We start from the raw sequence: 18,082 nt of genomic DNA, 5'->3' as shown, positions 1-18,082 counted from the left end.
GCCTGGTGGGAGTTGAACCTGCACTAATTGCAGGCAGCTGGTGTTACTTAAGGAGGCGTTAGCCCACTGCTCCACCAAGGCTTTCATCCTAGTGTTACTCTGCAGGGTGGACCTACAAGTGTCCTGCTTCCCTTATAATTTCTCATTTTCCAGCTAGACAACTTGCAGCCAGTTTCCATCCTGCTAATTTATCTAGAGCTGGAATGGGCAACTATGGACCCTGTACTACCATTACGACCTGTGAACTTCAACTCCCAGATATCCTGAACCAGCATGGCTCAGATATTCTGTGAGTTCAAATCCACAGGTCATAAACACTGTTTCCAGTGTAATAGTACCCAACATACAAAGTTGATTTCAATTTGGGGCTGGCTATCAGAGATTTCAATCATTAATTTTAAGTTTGAAAACTGCTACCTTTTAAAAATTACATTTTATGATACTCAATCATCAATGCTTCACTGATGCAACAGATCCATAAATATTTTAATACATGAAAATACTATCAATTGTATAAGAGCAGTTTTCAAAGCTCATAAAGTTTCCAGATGAAAATATTCTAAAGAGTTAAAGACTATGCAAGGGGAAAAGGCAAGTTTATAATGGCAAAAGAGTTTAAACAGATGCTTGCATTCTGTTATGACAGGAAGGCACACAGGATATTGTATTAGATACTGGCTCCAACTTTCAAAGAAATTAATTTTTCTATACTTCATGGTTATCAAGATAGTTAAAAATATGTCAGAGAGCGAGAAGGATTAATGTAAACTACTCTGACTGGGATAACATCAAATGCAAAGTAATAAACATTGCAGAATAAATTGTACAAAATGAAAAACAATTAAGTGCTTGGTTAGCAGAATATGTAGATTGTCAGAATAGAGTTTGTGAAAGTGCTTTCTCAGAGCCAAATATAATTGACCCCTGCATCTGGCATGTTCTTCTGTAACTTGGCCATGACTACACATCTTCTTACTTCAGACATTTAAGTTTTTTAATTGTACATGTTTAATTACATGTTAATTGCAATTTAATCTAAATATGAGCTAAATTGGTCTTCAGTGCAGACATTTCTCACAATATTTTTGTTAATAATAAACATACATGCAATTTAATTAATAATGTTAATATCTTAGTTATGCAGGATCCAGACTCTTTTTTTTAACCTAACTTTATGGTTAAAAAACCATAAAATGGCAAACCATTTTCTTACCTTATTTCGGAAAATTAAGGCCGTAACTCCACCAATTAGTTCAATGAGCAAACAAAAGCCCAAAACGTACATGAACTGCAAAAGAAGGATTTTTTTAAAAAAAATATTACATAAAAGTTGCACAGCCCAAGAGCCTTAGTTTTGAAATGATGAATGTTTACTTTTACAGTATTTAATTAGAATAACTTTCAGAACAATTGGAGATGAGCTTAGTGTACTTGCGTTCTCCCCAAGAATGTCTACAGGATGTTCGCCGTAATGCATGGTTGAAACTCTTGTCTGGTTTCCATGTGCATAATGTGTGTTTGTGATGGTCAGGCAGAGCTTTGATTGCACCATTGCAGCTACCATGTTAACCTTTTTGACCAAACCTTGGCAACAGCCCTAGCCCTTAGTCATGCTTTGGGGAGATTTTTGCTCTAATTTACTCAGTTGAGAAGGCAGCAAGAGAAAAATTATCTTTTTCCCAATCTCCCCAATTTCATATAGAGATATACTGCTCCAGGAAAAAATGGGAGAACTTGCCACGGACAACTTGCCACGGACAACTCATTGCAGAACAACTTGCCGCAGGACTATTCAACAAATACAAAAGTTAAATTAGAACAATTAATCAGTGGAACAACCTGCCACCAGAAGCTGTGAATGTTCTAACACTGGAAGTTTTTAAGAAGAGACTTGACAGCCATTTGTCTGAAATGATAGGGTTTCCTGCCTGAGGAGGGGGTTGGACTAGATGACCTCCAAGGTCCCTTCCAACATCATCATCATCATCATCATCATCATCATCATCATCATCATCATCTTATTATTATTATTATTATTATTATTATTATTATTATTATTATTATTATTATTATTATTATATTATTATGTTGTTGTTGTTGTTGTTGTTGTTATAAATTAAACTGCAACAATCATAAACATGAGGCAATTGCCAAGAATCTGAATTCTGATTACATGACCATGGTAATGCTGCAATGGTTGTAAGTGTGAAAAACAGTGACAGGTGTGGTAACATGATGACCCACTTAAAGACCATGGTGCTTAGTTACAAAAGTTATGACCACCCAGTTGTGGTCATAAGTCAAAGACTACCTTCATTCTCTTGCTTGCAAGGAAATGTCACTGCTCTTCCTCTTATTGTTGTGCAATTCTCAACAGCTTCTTCTAAGGGGCCCTCTCTTATTTGTAAAAGTTTTTGCAAATCCTGACAGTTTTCCTGTCAGAACAGCAGCTCTGAATATATATACACAAAAGTACAAACTGTATTTATCAAGCCCCAAACCCCTTTGTCCTCCTTATCTCAGTTTACCAGCAATATAGCTCTTTCAATACCAGACTGATGATATTTAAAAAAAAAAAAACAACCACCGTAGGACATTCTGTTCTTGTATTTCCTGAAAAGATGGGTTCCTTGGGGTTTTTTTAAAAATGTCTTGGCAGTGAAATAATTGCATTTTGAAGGATTCTAAAGAAAACAGCCATTTCCTCTCACTCACTCAAAGTAAAACGTACTCAGAAACCAACAGCAAAACAACAAAGGTTGGGAAAAGCCCTCTATCAAGCAATAAACTACAGGAAGTGGCGTTATGTTGGACACATAGATGAGCTGAATATTTAACATTTTTTTCACAAGGATGATTTGTACATAGTAATTCCTTTACAGAAGTTTTATTACTGTTATGTGGTAAAACACTAAGACTGAAGGAACCCGGGGGATGAGGGTTTCCTTCAATATTTCCATCAAATTTTCTGCGCAGTTTTTTTTCAGATTCTAAACTCTAACGTCTCAAAAAAGCTAAGTATGTTTGACATGATTACATATTCTCAAAACTATTACAAATTTAATTTTTAAACACTGGTTGCATCTAATTAAACTACAACAGACTTTCACAGGCTTGTACAATACTACTTGATTACAGAAGTATCTAATTACAATATGTACAAGATCACAAAAGTCACCACAAATTTGTCTCCACAAAAGTTTGGAGACAAAAGTTTGATAAGTACTAATCAGGTTTTCCCTTATGCCTGAAACACAAATTGAAAAAACAGATTCTCATCCTATAATTTCCCTTTCAAATTAAATTTAATCTTTATTAAAAGATTTCTGAATTTTTAAAATCATCATCATGAAATTTAGTTAATAATGTTACTATTACACTTGTTCAATTCCAGTTCTGATCTCAGTCACTAGGCTAACAAAATGTTAATAACACTTCTAGTCATAAAGGGTTAATTGGCACTATAGCATAATTAAATTCAAATTTATTTTTCATTTCAATTTAAATTATTAATAAGTAAAGGCATAATTTACCTCAAAATAATTAGTTTTGTTAAGGAATTGAAACATTCTAGCATGAAAGAATAATAATAATAATAAAGTTGGAAGGGACCTTGGAAGTGATCTAGTCGAACCCCTTGCTCGGGCAGGAAACCCTATACCATTTCGGACAAATGGCTGGCCAGTCTCTTCTTAAAAACTTCCAATGTTGGAGCATTCGCAGCTTCTGGAGGCAGGTTGTTCCACTGGTTAGTTGTTCTAACTGTCAGGAAGTTTCTCCTTAGTTCTAGGTTGCTTCTCTCCTGGATTAATTTCCATCCGTTGCTTCTTGTCCTGCCTTTGGGCGCTTTGGAGAATAGCTTGACTCCCTCTTCGTTGGGGCAGCCCCTGAGATATTGGAACACTGCTATAATGTCCCCCCTAGTCCTTCTCTTCATTAAACTAGACATACCCAATTCCAGCAGCCGTTCCTTATATGTTTTAGCCTCCAGTCCCCTAATCATCTTTGTTGCTCTTCTCTGTACTCCAGTTTCTAGAGTCTCAACATCTTTTTTACATCGTGGTGACCAAAACTGGATGCAGTATTCCAAGTGTGGCCTTACCAAGGCATTGTAAAGTGGTATTAATACTACACGTGATCTTGATTCTATCCCTCTGTTAATGCAGCCTAGCACTATGTTGGTTTTTTTGGCAATTGCAGCACACTGCTGGCTCATATTTAAGTGATTGTCCACTAGGACTCTGAGATCCCTCTCACAGTTACTACTCTGAAAGACTCTTGCTCAGATTTCTAAGAAAGATGTATATCTAGACCAGGAGTCTTCAAACTTGGCCCTTTATGACTTGTGGACTTCAGCTCCCAGAATTCCTCACCCAGCATGCCTGGCTGAGGAATTCTGGGAGTTGAAGTCCACAAGTCATAAAAGGGCCAACTTTGAAGACCCCTGATCTAGAGTGTAGTGTTTTGAATGGCCTTGTTTTTTAACATTACACTATGCAAGCATATTTATTTATTTATTAAATTTATTTGCCGCCCATCTTGCTGTGAGGTTACTCTGAGCAGCTTACAACAGCAAAAATGTAAAGTTATAAAAAATGTGGACATAACCATAGTAAAACAATGAAACAATGAAATAAACAATGAAAATGCAGCAATATGAATTAAAAGACAGGCAGAGAAGGAGCAGGGTGCACAGGAGGGAGGTAGATTAAATATGGGTTAACTATTAATTAAGAATAAAGGCCTTTAAAGGCCTGAATTTTCTTAAATGAATTTTACTTTGTACTTCCATTTAGTTCTTTTTTTAAAAAAGCATTTTTTTCCCAGATCCCTATCAGGAATCATAAAAACTGCTTTGTTGACAGACCATGAGCCAACAATGACCCACTGAAATTTCTTTCTGCTACTTTCTGAAGGAAGTGATTAGACGGGTTTTCTTAAAACTGTTTACAGGTTTTAGAAGGGTCAAGGAAAATAGGCTTCTACTTAAATAAAAGTACTTACAGCTTGAAGAAGGCATAAATTGTCCCTCAGAGAAGCCAATACTCCCAGGAAGGACACAAGGAACATTACGATGCCCAAGAGAATCAGGATGATCGCTGGAGCTAAGAAGGCACTTTCAAGGGTTTTATATTTCTGTCTTTCAACTTCTGCATAAATGCCCACAGCTAAGACAAACGCCCCTAGCAACTGCAACAGGAAAAAAAGGGGGGAGGGGAGGAGGAAAATGTTGTATGCTTACGAATTACAAATTCTGTGCATTTCATTAATAACTAAGTGCAGGACATTTGAAGAGCATCACTAATCCAAAGCCGAGACCAGAAACAATTGCTGCTGGCCCAAAAACAGCAAAGAGCTTTGATATTCTTGGTGGTAAAATGACCGTATTTTGTCTCTTTTAGGTTAATACACATAATAAAAACATTATTACGGAACTGTTTGTAGCTGGATCGATGCAACTGATAATAAGATAATCACTCTCTTGAAAGACCCCAAGTTCTTGCACAAATAAATAATAATGACATGAGTGAGTGACATTGCTGTACATTTTTGCAAGTATCTTCAATATCAGGCAAACAATGTTGTTTTTGTGGACTCCTGAGAGGTTTTCAGAGGACCCCCAAGATCGGTTAGACCACACTTTAAGAAACACCGTTCTAGATTAACCTTTCCCAAACTTTTTACCTTCAAGAAATCCATGAAATAATTATCACAGAACCCGTACATAAAATTGATTATATCTGTAATTTACAGTATAGTAAACATTAAAAAAGGGACGTGGTGGCTCAGTGGGTTAGGACGTTGAGCTTGTCGATCAGATGGTCAGCAGTTTGGCGGGTCGAATCCCGAGTGCCGCGTAACAGAGTGAGCGCCTGTTACTCGTCCCAGCTTCTGCCAACCTAGCAGTTCGAAAGCACGTAAAAATGCAAGTAGAAAAATAGGGACCACTGCGGTGGGAAGGTAACAGCATTCCGTGCACCTTTGGCGTCTAGTCATGCCAGCCACATGACCATGGAGACGTCCTCGGACAAGCGCTGGCTCTTCGGCTTTGAAACGGAGATGAGCACCGGCCCCTAGAGTTGGAAACGACTAGCACGCATGTGCGGAGAAACCTTTACCTTTACCTTTTAAACATTAAAAAACAATTTTTAAATCACTATATCTCATGGAAAACCTATCAACTTAAACAATTTAAACAATTTTATATTCTTCTAATCTATAATACCAGAAAGGGCACACTCAGACTCAGGTGACACAGGAAATACAAAGCCTCAAACAGGGACAACTTTAAACACAAAAGCCCAAGAAGGTATAAAAACCCACCACTCCCAGCTACATGTGGTCAGCTGCTCCAGAGCCTCATGTCTTCTGGTTCTGCTCTTCAATAAACTACAATCTTCTTTCTAAAGCAGACTACATTTTATTTATTCCCAGCTTGGACTAGACCCTGATGGAAGATTTTTCTTTCAACACTGTATACCAACAGATGGAATCAGTTTATTTTCAATTGCAATATTGTATGGTATTTTATGAAATGTATGAACATTAAGGGAACTTGACCAGGTTTCCCATTCCAAAGTCATCTGGATTCGTAATAAAAATTAAGTTGGGTTTAAATAAATTTATCTGATTAGGTAAGTTTACAAGAATGCAATTGGAATAGGTTAATTTACTTTTATTTTTTGCAAGCCTGCAACACTCAAAAGGAACTAACTATCATCTCACCATTCCTGGCCAGCTGGTGATAAGGAGCACCTCATCAAGTTCCCTCAGATGTCTGCCAAAAAATCCCAAATCTCTCAGCCCTCTGCTTTGGAAAACAAACTGTAGGAGAAAAAGAGGCTGAACCTGAGGGGTAGGGAGTCTCAAAAGAGGAATCAGTCACAAGTGATCCAAGTCCAGTCCTCTCCTTGAATTCCATTGACTCTTATCTAGTGCCAATTTAGTGCTGACCATTAGTTGACTAGATTCTTGTGTATAAGCATGAGCAATAATCTTCTTAACTAGAACTTAACATGTGGTCTTGATTCTTTGCACATGACCCAAACCTCAAACAAGCATTCTGGAGGTTGTTTAAGATGACAAGTATCCCCTATCCTCTCCATTCTGGCCTCTTTACCCAGTTCTGATTTCCTGTTTCCAGGCTTCGATACTGGGATCCAAAGCGTGGTGATACAGATAGTCCTCAACTTACAACCATTCATTTAGTGACCACTTGAAGTTACAGTGGCATTGAAAAATGACCTATGACCATTTTTCACGCTTATGACCACTGCAGCATCCCCATGGTCACTTGATTAAAATTAGGAAGCTTGGCAACTGGCATGTATTTAGGATCGTTGCACTGTCCCAGGCTCATGTGATCATCATTGCGACTTTCTGACAAGCAAATTCAACGGGGAAGTCAGGTTCACTTAATAACCCTGTTACTGACTTAATAACTGCAGTGATTTACTTAACAACTGTAGGAAAAAAAATGGGGCAAAACCCACTTAACAACAGTCTTGCTTAGCAACATAAATTTTGGACTCAGTTGTGGTCGTAAGTCAAGGACTACCTGTAGTCTGGTATCCATTCTAATGACCATCGAGGCTACACAGTGGCAACCCAACTTTTGCATGAACACTTACTATCTGAAAATGGTTTTCCTTGAGATGTGTTTGAATATTAGTAGCTTAGGTTAGTAGTTGGGCTGTTGGTTTGATCTCTGAGCTTGGCGATTTGGCTGCAAATGTTTTGCCTCCATTCAGGGGGACATCTTCAGTGTGCTTTGAATTGTGCTCGACTGTCAGAGCACTGGCCATTAAATACCTTTGTGTGTGATGTAAATTGGTGTGGGTGTTATTAGTCCAGATGTTTCTGAGTCATGGTCTGGTTTCAGACTGTTTGATTGGCTTGTTGTTGTTGCTGGGCCATAGTCTTCGGTGTTTGGGTATCGTCTGTGTGATGCAAATGGTTTTTGTTCGTTTGGTTGACTTAGTCATGATCTGGTTTCAGGTTGTTTGGCTGGCTGGGTGGCTGTTGTTGAGACGTGGTCTGGTTTCTTGTGGAGGGTTGTGATTTTTGTTGCTATGTGATGGGGTTCCCGTTTGTTCGTTTTAAATGCTGCCTTTGAAGTAGTTCTTTCGTTCTCAGTGGTGGGTAGATTAGGTCCATGTCAATGTGTCTGTTTATTGACTTATTGGTGGAGAACCAGACTTTGAGGAATTCTCTTTCTCCCCTTGATTTTGCTTGGGTTACAACTGTGGTCCTGGTTAGATGGAACTTGTGTCCTTCTGAATCTTTGTGGACGGATATGAGGGATAGTGGGTCGTGTCTTTTGATAGCCAAGAAATATTCGTGCAGTCTGGTACATAGCTTTCTTCCTGTTTGGCCCACATAGTTCTTTTTCACAGTTGCGGCACTGGATTCAGTATATGATGCCTGATCCTTGGCTTGTTTCTGTCTGCTCCTTAGATTTTGACAGGGTCTGTCTGAAAGTTGAGGCTGATTTGTGGGCTACTGCGAGGTCATGTTGGCGGTACTTCCACAGCAACCACTCCAAATGCCACAAACAAAGCTGCATCAGAACACTGTTTGGGAGATCAGAATCCCATTGCAATACCACGGAAGGCAAATCAACAGAACAAAAACACTTATACAAAGTCTTCAAGAGAAATGGAGACCCACAAAACTTCATCCAGAGATTGCTGCACACAAAGAATACAAACACCCAAAGCAACACAACTATTGTACAACAGGAACAACAACAACCAGACGAATCACAATTCCATACATACAGAGTGTTTCGGAGATGACAGCAAGATTACCATGCCAACGTGATCTACAACATGATCAGCAAGATTGTTTTACCAATAGCCAGCCAATCAAACAGCCCGAAAGCAGACGATGACTCAAAAACATCCGGACAAATAAAACCCACACCAATTTACATCATACAAAAAGGCATTTAATGGCCAGTGCTCTGACAGACGAGCACAATTCAAAGCGCACTGAAGATGTCCCCCCGAATGGAGACAAAATATTTGCAGCCAAATCGCCAAGCTAGGAGATCAAACCAACAGCCCAATGGTTTTCCTTGTTTTCAACACAACTTGTTGATGAAGCAAGAGGGAACTGGGACAAAGTGGGACACCCGTGCCAAGTGACAAAGTCAGCTGATCAATGAGGGGCATTGCAGTTGCACCTCAGCTGAAAGAGATCTGACTCATGTATGACCTTATGCTCCTCGTATATACAAGGAGCAAACAGGTGTCAATCTATCTTAGTTTCTATCTAAAACAGACATGTCAAACACAAGGCCCGGGGGCCGGATCTGGCCCGTGGTTTCATGTGGCCCACAAAGCCATCCTGGAAACAGTGAGGGAATGGCTCCCACTGCCTTGGCCCTGGTCCAGAGACCCTCCTTCTGCCAGAGACCCTCAGATCTGTCCCACTCCTGCCCAGGCCCCCATAGGCACCCTTGATGCGAACAATGTAGAGCTGGCCATGCCCACCCAGCAGGCCATACGCACTCTAGCCATGCCCACCCAGTAGGCCATGCCCACCCTGGCCATACCCACCTGGCCCCTTGAGGGCAACTGCAAAGCTGATGCAGCCCTCAATGAAATTGAGTTTGACACCCCTGATCTAAAAGAACTATGCTAGGAAGACTCCATGTTTCTACATATTTTGACGTAAGTAAGGAGGAGTAAGTAAGGGACGCGGTGGCTCAGTGGGTTAGGACGCTGAGCTTGTCGATCAGAAGGTTGGCAGTTTGGCAGGTCGAATCCCGAGTGCCGTGTAGCAGAGTGAGCGCCTGTTACTCGTCCCAGCTTCTGCCAACCTAGCAGTTCAAAAGCACGTAAAAATGCAAGTAGAAAAATAGGGACCACTACGGTGGGAAGGTAACAGCGTTCCGTGTGCCTTTGGCGTCTAGTCATGCCGGCCACATGACCATGGAGACGTCCTCGGACAAGCGCTGGCTCTTTGGCTTTGAAACGGAGATGAGCACCGGCCCCTAGAGTCGGAAATGACTAGCACGCATGTGCGGGGGAACCTTTACCTTTACCTAAGGAGGAGTAAAGCTTAGCAGACTTACCCACCTGAAAATAAGAGGAAGTAGATCCAAAGAAAGGAAATATGTTGGCATGTAATGTTTCTGGGAAGAGCTTTGCATGAAGCAACTCTTCTGCCTATGGTTAATTAATTGTTATTTGATATCCTACTGGAGAGTAATCTCTATTGTTAAGAGATTACTGGAATGCAGGAACAAAATGTAATCTACAGTAGATATTTTTTTTATATTGTGTACTTTAGTTTTCTCAAAACCCTAAACTACTTTCCATTTATTTCTTATCAAAAACAAATTCACTTAGAGATTTCATCTGATTTATACTATATCTCAAGATTTAAAAATTAGATTCACACTGCACTACCTTATTAACTCTTGATTTTCAGATTCCTAATTTAATTTGCCAACTCTGTGGGTCACAGGTCATGTAATAGTGAATTATAAAGGATCAGAGGAAAACCTGAATTATAAGGAATGTGACTAGATCACAAAGCAATTACTGGCAGCTGGGTCACCATTGAGCAGATTGTTTTTTCAAAGTAGAGCCCATCTGATTCCCAACTCAAATTCAACAACAAATTCAGCAATTGAACAGAATTCAAGAGGAATGTGGAAATCCAAAGAGGAAATTCCATTTTATTGCTGTTGACCTGAAAAATGGGAATAGAGATTGTATTTTTTTTTAAATCCCATTTATATCCCGCCCTTCTCCGAAGACTCAGGGCGGCTTACAATTTAAGCACAAACCAATGTGCTTAGCAATTTGCTGCATTCTGAATGAAAAGATGCACAAGATCATTGAAAAGAAACGTGCAAGTGTGCAAGAGAGAAAAGAAAACTATTAAACAATTTAGCCTAATACTGCATACTGGAAATATGTACTCTGACACAATCCTAGACAGTAGGGTATTACCTGGGTCTGTAAAATCTGGAAATGTCACTGGAAGGTTTAACCAATTTAACCAGTGATGTTTATTTCATTAGCGGCCAGCGAACCGATGGAAGGCTCTTAAACAAACAAAATGCAATAATTAATTAATCTTATTCCTCTTCCTCTTACAAACACTGCACAGGTAATCTCACATGTTCCTAGGTAGTTTAAATACAAGGAGCACTCCTCCAACTACCCTTTGCCCAGTTAGAAATGTGATATACTAAAGAAGTAAGTGAGTCAATACATGTTTGCTCAAGAGAAAAAATGAAATGTGAATTTCAAGAAAGCATGTAAACTTTTTACAAGTGTCTTAAGCGTATTTGCACTGGGAGCGTAAACTCGTCTAAAAAAAAATTCTACACCTAAGTCCATAAATACGGTCACAGGCAAAAGAAAATTAGTACACTAAACTAACAAAGAATGGATAACTCTATTTAGGTGAGCAGCAACCCTGAACAGCAGAAAAAGGAAACAGATCTAGGCAACATCTTCCAACAAAATGGATTTCCAACCAATTTCATCAAAAAGTGAGAGATCTTTGGGGTTCTCCGAGCTTCCTTGTTTTCTTGCAGACGTTTCATTGCCCTAATTAGGTAACATCATCAGTGCTGGTAAGGAGTGCTGTGAGGACCCAGATTGTTGGGGGCAATTAAGCTGACTTTGTAATAATGCCGCTTGGCGGGGGCCGAAAGCCCTAATAAGCAGGCATATACATAGAATGAAGGCTACTGCTAAGCACATTGGTTTGTGCTTAAATTGTAAGCCACCCTGAGTCTTCGGAGAAGGGCGGGATATAAATGGGATTAAAATAAAAAATAAAATAAATAAAATATATTCTGGTGTCATGCCCGTCTGTGTGGGTGGGCTGGTCTTAGGGATTCTTTGCCTATTCTCCTTTATTGGCACTGAGAAAGGTAGAATAATGAAAAAAAAGCAGGTTTCTATAAATGTTCGATGAACAAGAAGACAGCAAAAAATGGAAAGCATAAAATCTTTACAATATAGGCTTAAAGAAAGTTTCATTTTAAGAAGCAGTAGAGCAGACATGTCAAACACAAGGCCCGGGGGCCAGATCCGGCCCGTGAAGTGGTTTCATGCGGCCCACGAAGCCATCCTGGAAACAGGGAGGGAACGGCCCCCACTGCCTTGGCCCTGGCCCAGAGACCCTCCTTCTGCCAGAGACCCTCAGATCTGTCCCACTCCTGCCCAGGCCCCCATAGGCACCCTTGATGCGAACGATGTAGAGCTGGCCATGCCCACCCAGTAGGGCATACGCACTCTAGCCACGCCCACCCATCAGGCCACACCCACCCTGGCCCTACCCACCCGGCCCCTTGAGGGCAACTGCAATGCTGATGTGGCCCTCAATGAAATTGAGTTTGACACCCCTGCAGTAGAGCTAAGTTACTATTGTTGATATATTGTTCTTGTGGGTTTCATCATTTTCATTTATTGTATTGCTTGCATTTATCATTTTAATTTGCTGTATAGATTTTCAGAGGTTATAAAAATTGTAAAGTTAAATAAATAAACCTATGCAAAGCAGAGAAATTTCCTTTAATACCATAGCACAGAAAACGAAACTTGAAGGAAAGTACCGGTATTTGAGGAAAAGATACATGGAAGAATTTATATTCGTGTCTCACTTTCAAAGAGATTAAAGCCTCTAGAATAATTCAAGATAGCAAGAAATAATGCCAGGGTATTATCAAGTATATTTCCATATTAATTCACAAATGCTGCTTTCAGGACTTGCTACAAAATTTGTTTTCCTTTCAATAGTGAAAGGGATCTGATTTCAAACTGGTATTCCAATGTGAAGAGATGAAAGATTTTTAACTTCTTTTTTTAAGACAGGAAAATACAGTCATATATAAACTTAAATTAATTTTTCATGCTGCTCATACAGTTCTACATTGAATACAGATCAGTGGATGTATTTTCATTAGGCAAACCATGGATGACAGTTCCCAGTGGTATTAAAATGTTGTTTTCTAATTAATTTATTCTAGAATTCCAGAATTTCCGCTACCGAAACGTCATTTTAAAACCACTTCAGCTCTTTTACTTTTTTTTGAAGAACGAAAGTAATGTATTTCTCGTATGCTTCTTTTAGTCTGCCTGGTTATCGTTAAGAATTGGGCAGCCTACAAGCTTAATAAACTATTATGGGTGTTTAGGTATAAAAATAAATACAGTAATCTCCCTGCAAATGAACATTCATTATTATTTTTAAAAAAAGGTTGATAAATGCCTGTTATGATTTTGTGAATAGGCATAAAGCAACTAAACATTTTTAGAGAATAATATCTCATTTATAATCCTTCAAGGCAACTCCTTTACCTATTAATATGCTTTTGTTAATATGAAGGATAGTGTTTGAAAAGGTATAATGAAGTGTATTTCTTAAAAATACATTTAAAACATGTTGTGTTTCATATAGTCAGGAATTTTTCTTTCAAATTAAAGCACCTTTTAAAATTCTACATTGGTGTGAATAAGGAATGAGTATATACAATAGTCCCAGCTTTATAACCATGATAAATCTAGGGTCATATTCATAAAGATATATTCTTCCCACCACAAACCTGATTGACTACAGAAAAAACACTTTCCTGATTCATCTGAAAATGTACTTTAATATTAGTTTACTAAACAGAAGACAAACACAACATCAGACCTAACTTTAAAAAAAGTAATGGATTTACTTTTTATAAAGAAGCTTAAGGCCTTACTCAAAAACAGTGTTTCTTAAAAAGTTGTCAAAGGACACAGGAGTCTTCCAAGACCCTGTGAGAGGTCCATGAAATGAAAATTATTTGCCAGATATTGAAGATATTGGCAAAAAATTATAACGTCACTCTGCATTATTTTATAAACACACACACACACACACACACACACACACACACACACACACACACATATATACATACATACATTCATGAAAAATATTGTATTTTTGTTAATTACCTAGTGGTTTAATATCATTTTTCACGATTCAGTAAATTGCTATGAAAGCATCACTTTTAATTTTAATACAGTAAATATCAATAAACATAACCTATACAAACAAAAGCTCTTTTGGAGTCCTCCATAATTTTTAGAAACGGAAAAGGGTCCGGAGAGCAAAACATTTAAGAAAGAATTGCTCTAAAGAGAAAAGGGGTGTTAAATTGCAGCTTTACAAGCTAGAAAGCTGTGAGTTCTAATCCTTTATCTGGGCCTGTCACTTTCTCAGCCCTAGGAAGAATGTGCAAGAATTGCTTCTGAAAATGTCAAAAAAATTGCATTGACTAATCTCTATAATCCCCAGGAGACACGGTTCACTGATCAACATAAGAACCAGATGTAGCTTAGTTTCATTAACTAGTTCATAAATCACAATGATGTATATAGCCAAAAACACTCAATCTGCTGTCAGCTATGTTTTAATAATATCTACAAATGGTAGTTAATGTTATCTGTATTTGATGGTTAATTAATCAAAAATGCACAATAATTTCATTACAACTGTGCAAAATGCAAAAAGCACCTAAAAAGCTTTAAATTACAATATATATTGGAATATGGCATTACTCAGAGGAAGAAGAATCTGGAAGTAGTGATATTTGAACTGTATTTCTCATCCCATAAGAGCTTGAAGTTTCTACAGTCACAATCACAAGTCTTATCAACAATCTATTTTATTCATAATAAAATAAGTTCATAAATGTTTATTTACTTGTTTCAATGCCATCAGTACTAGCTTGACATCAGTACTGCTAGCCCACCAATCCTTCCCCCCAAAATGTATCTATATTCAGCTCAAGTTGAGAAAATAAAATAGGAGCGGGGGGGGGGGGGGGGAGAATAGTATTAAATCTAAACAAAGCAATAATACCAGTATATTTTATGATGTAGTGTAAACATCAGTCTACATGACTAATTGTTCCAAATTTTACACTTGTCTCCCAATTTATATCTCTCTGAAATGTATATGGCTGCCCAACTCGAAAGACTGTGACTCTGGGCAAGAAAACAGAAAAGAATAATAACAAGCAATCAGATATCAAATTTCTGTTACATCCCTCCAGGTGGGAACCCCAATGAACCTGCCCCAATGCCTGGAGAGAACCATAGTTTTACCCCTTTCTAAAGGTCAATAGGGACGTGGTGGCTCAGTGGGTTAGGACGCTGAGCTTGTCGATCAGAAGGTCGGCAGTTTGGCGGGTCGAACCCCGAGTGCCGCGTAGCAGAGTGAGCGCCTGTTACTCGTCCCAGCTTCTGCCAACCTAGCAGTTCGAAAGCACGTCAAAATGCAAGTAGAAAAATAGGGACCACTATGGTGGGAAGGTAACAGCGTTCTGTGCGCCTTTGGCGTCTAGTCATGCCGGCCACATGACCACGGAGACGTCCTCGGACAAGCGCTGGCTCTTCGGCTTTGAAACGGAGATGAGCACTGGCCCCTAGAGTCGGAAACGACTAGCACGTATGTGCGGGGGAACCTTTACCTTTAAAGGTCAATGGGATCAGGGCCAGCCACGTATCAGGGAAGTGGTGGGGGTGGGGGAGAGATAATTTCAGAAAGTAGGTGGTGTAAAGGAAAAGGCTCAACTTCTGGGTCCTGCCAGATGACCCTGCTCCAGGAAAATGACCCCAAGCTTGCCAATCCTTGTGGACAGGCAGAGATGCCACTGAAGAGGTGGTCCCACAAATAACCTAGTCTTGTTCCACGTAGAGCTTTATAGATGGCCACCAGCACTTCAAATTGTACCCTGAAGCTTACTAAGATCACTAAGCACTTGGTCTTACACAGATGGACAAAGATGCATCCATAACTACCCCACCTGTTGCATTCTGTACCAACTGAAGCTTCCAGATGCTTCGTGTAGAATACAATGCAGCAATCCAAGTGACGGGCTACCAATGAGTGACAGCAAGCAGAAATTCTCAATCCAGGAATGGGGGCAATCGGCATTGGGCAAAGGCCATTGTCGCCCACAGATACCACCTGCTACTTAAAAGCAGGCTAGGTACATCCCCCAAAATAAGTATTTTCTTTACACACACACACACACACACACACACACACATATCATAACATAAATTACAAATTTATTTATTTATTTATTTATTTTATTACATTTATATACCGCCCCTTCCCGAAGGACTCAGGGTGGTTTACAGGGTGATTAAAAACAAAAATACAAAAGTTAAAAACAAATTTTAAAAAAATTATATCCGTCCCTGAATAAGTAAAAGCCCAGTTAAAATTAAAATTAAATTATTATTTTGATGTTATTTTAGAAATAACATGCCTATTTTGATTTGCTTTTGATTTTTTTAAAAAAAACAATAATCCCTCTTTTTAAATTAGCCAGCTGAAAGGCACGCTCACAGTCTTATATTTTATTATGCAAAACATTTTTAAAAACGAGTGGTTCTTTTGCCAGAAATAGGACATTTATGCTCTTCATGTCTCCGTGAGAGTAAAATCTGATTGATAAGGTCTCTAGAGTATCCGTTCCTGTATTTGACCATAAAGAAAACTTAACTGTTTTAAGTCAATTCAACGACAGCGCAGCAACATTTTGATGTCGATGAGGAGGAGTATTTTTTTCTGAGAAATTCAATTCGGAATCCATCTTCCTTATTTATTTATTTATTTTATTTTATTTTAATTCCATTTATATCCCGCCCTTCTCTGAAGACTCAGGGCGGCTTACAAGCTTACCAACACAATGCAAATACAATGGGGGAAGGGGGGGCTGTCTAAAGATGGAAACTAAAAGTATTTAAAACACCCGGCGAAATTAAATATAAATTCGAAAGCCAAGAAAGCAGTCGAAGAAATCCAAAGGAATTATTCCCTTTGGAAAAAAACCTCGGGACTTTTCACAAAGGCGACCGTCCCGTTAGAAGCCTCCTTCGTTTTTAAGTACCCCAAACGAGCCGAGCTGCACTTGCTTGACCTCACAACTAACTCTGAACGGCCGTCCGTCTCCTCTATTGATATAATATAATAATATAATAATAATAAGTCGGAAGGGACCTTGGAGGTCATCTAGTCCAACCCCCCTGGCTCAGGCAGGAAAGCTTATTTGCGGGGGGACATTATTGCGCTTTCAAACCCCGGCCCGGCGGCGGCCGCCTCCGAACCGGGATTTCGAGCCGAGACGAAGCCTTGCTCGGCTTCACCCCCCTCCGCTCGCAGCTCGCCGAACCGCGCCGAAACGCGGGCCGCTCGACCGCCTCCTCCGCGGGCGCCGCCGGCGGCAAACTCCCGCAGCCTTTCCCCAGCCCGGTTTCCCCTTCCCCGGAGAGGCGCTGCGTTTCTCACGGGACGGTCTCCGCTTCTCCGAAACCAACCACCTGTGGCCCTCCGGGGTCTGGAAGCGGCGCCTTTCCCGCGGCTCCCCTTCCGGCTCCGTCCGCTTTCCGCCCTTCCCAGCTCCCGGGCCGCCTAGGGCAGCCGCCGCCGCTTCCCGCCCCGTCTCGCACTCACCCAAAACACCGTGGAGTAAGTGACGAGCGTGAATTTGAGGCACAGGTAGGAGAAGCGCGCGCAGTAGCGAACCTGCTCCGAGTCTCCCGGCGCCGCCATCGCCCTCCCCCGCCCCGCCGCCCCCTGCTCGACACCTGCCGCTCTCCGTGCCAGCCAGGCGGCCCAGAGGCAGCGTCGCTGGCGGCGGCGGCGGCTCCTGGAACCGGCTCGCCTGCGCCAGCCGGCCTGCGTGGCTGAGCGCGGCAGAGCAGCTGCCGAGAGGCGAGATGGACACGCCTCTGCTGCCAAGGCTGGAACTAAGAGGTGACGAAGGTTTAAGGAAGGGAGCCGGTGGCTCAGTGGGTTAGGACAGCTGAGCTTGTCCATCGGAAGGTCGGCAGTTTGGCGGGTCGAGTGCCTCCTGACAGAGTGAGCGCCTGTTACTCGTCCCAGCTTCTGCCAACCTAGCAGTTCGAAAGCACGTAAAAATGCAAGTAGGCAGTTTGGCGGGTCGAATCCCGAGTGCCGCGTAACAGAGTGAGCGCCTGTTACTCGTCCCAGCTTCTGCCAACCTAGCAGTTCGAAAGCACGTAAAAATGCAAGTAGGCAGTTTGGCGGGTCGAATCCC

At 40.5% G+C, this 18,082-nt stretch overlaps 1 protein-coding gene across 1 annotated transcript in view; it reads right to left on the bottom strand.

Annotated features, from left to right (window-relative positions):
* The window catches only part of TSPAN15 (tetraspanin 15), a 29,906-nt gene extending 12,207 nt beyond the window's left edge, over positions 1–17,699 (bottom strand). Inside the window, exons 1-3 of the mRNA XM_081329316.1 lie at positions 17,476–17,699; positions 5,005–5,190; positions 1,214–1,288 (exon numbers count right to left, since the gene is read on the bottom strand). Of these exons, the coding sequence (XP_081185442.1) occupies positions 1,214–1,288; positions 5,005–5,190; positions 17,476–17,574 (360 nt within the window). The 5' untranslated portion in view covers positions 17,575–17,699. The remainder of the gene's footprint in view (positions 1–1,213; positions 1,289–5,004; positions 5,191–17,475) is intronic.
* Positions 17,700–18,082: the final 383 nt, after the last annotated feature.

Source organism: Vipera berus (assembly GCF_964194415.1).
Source record: "Vipera berus genome assembly, chromosome: 5".
Lineage (NCBI taxonomy): Eukaryota > Metazoa > Chordata > Lepidosauria > Squamata > Viperidae > Vipera > Vipera berus.
The sequence above is the reverse complement of the archived record's forward strand: the minus strand, read 5'-3'. Positions and strand labels throughout refer to the sequence as shown.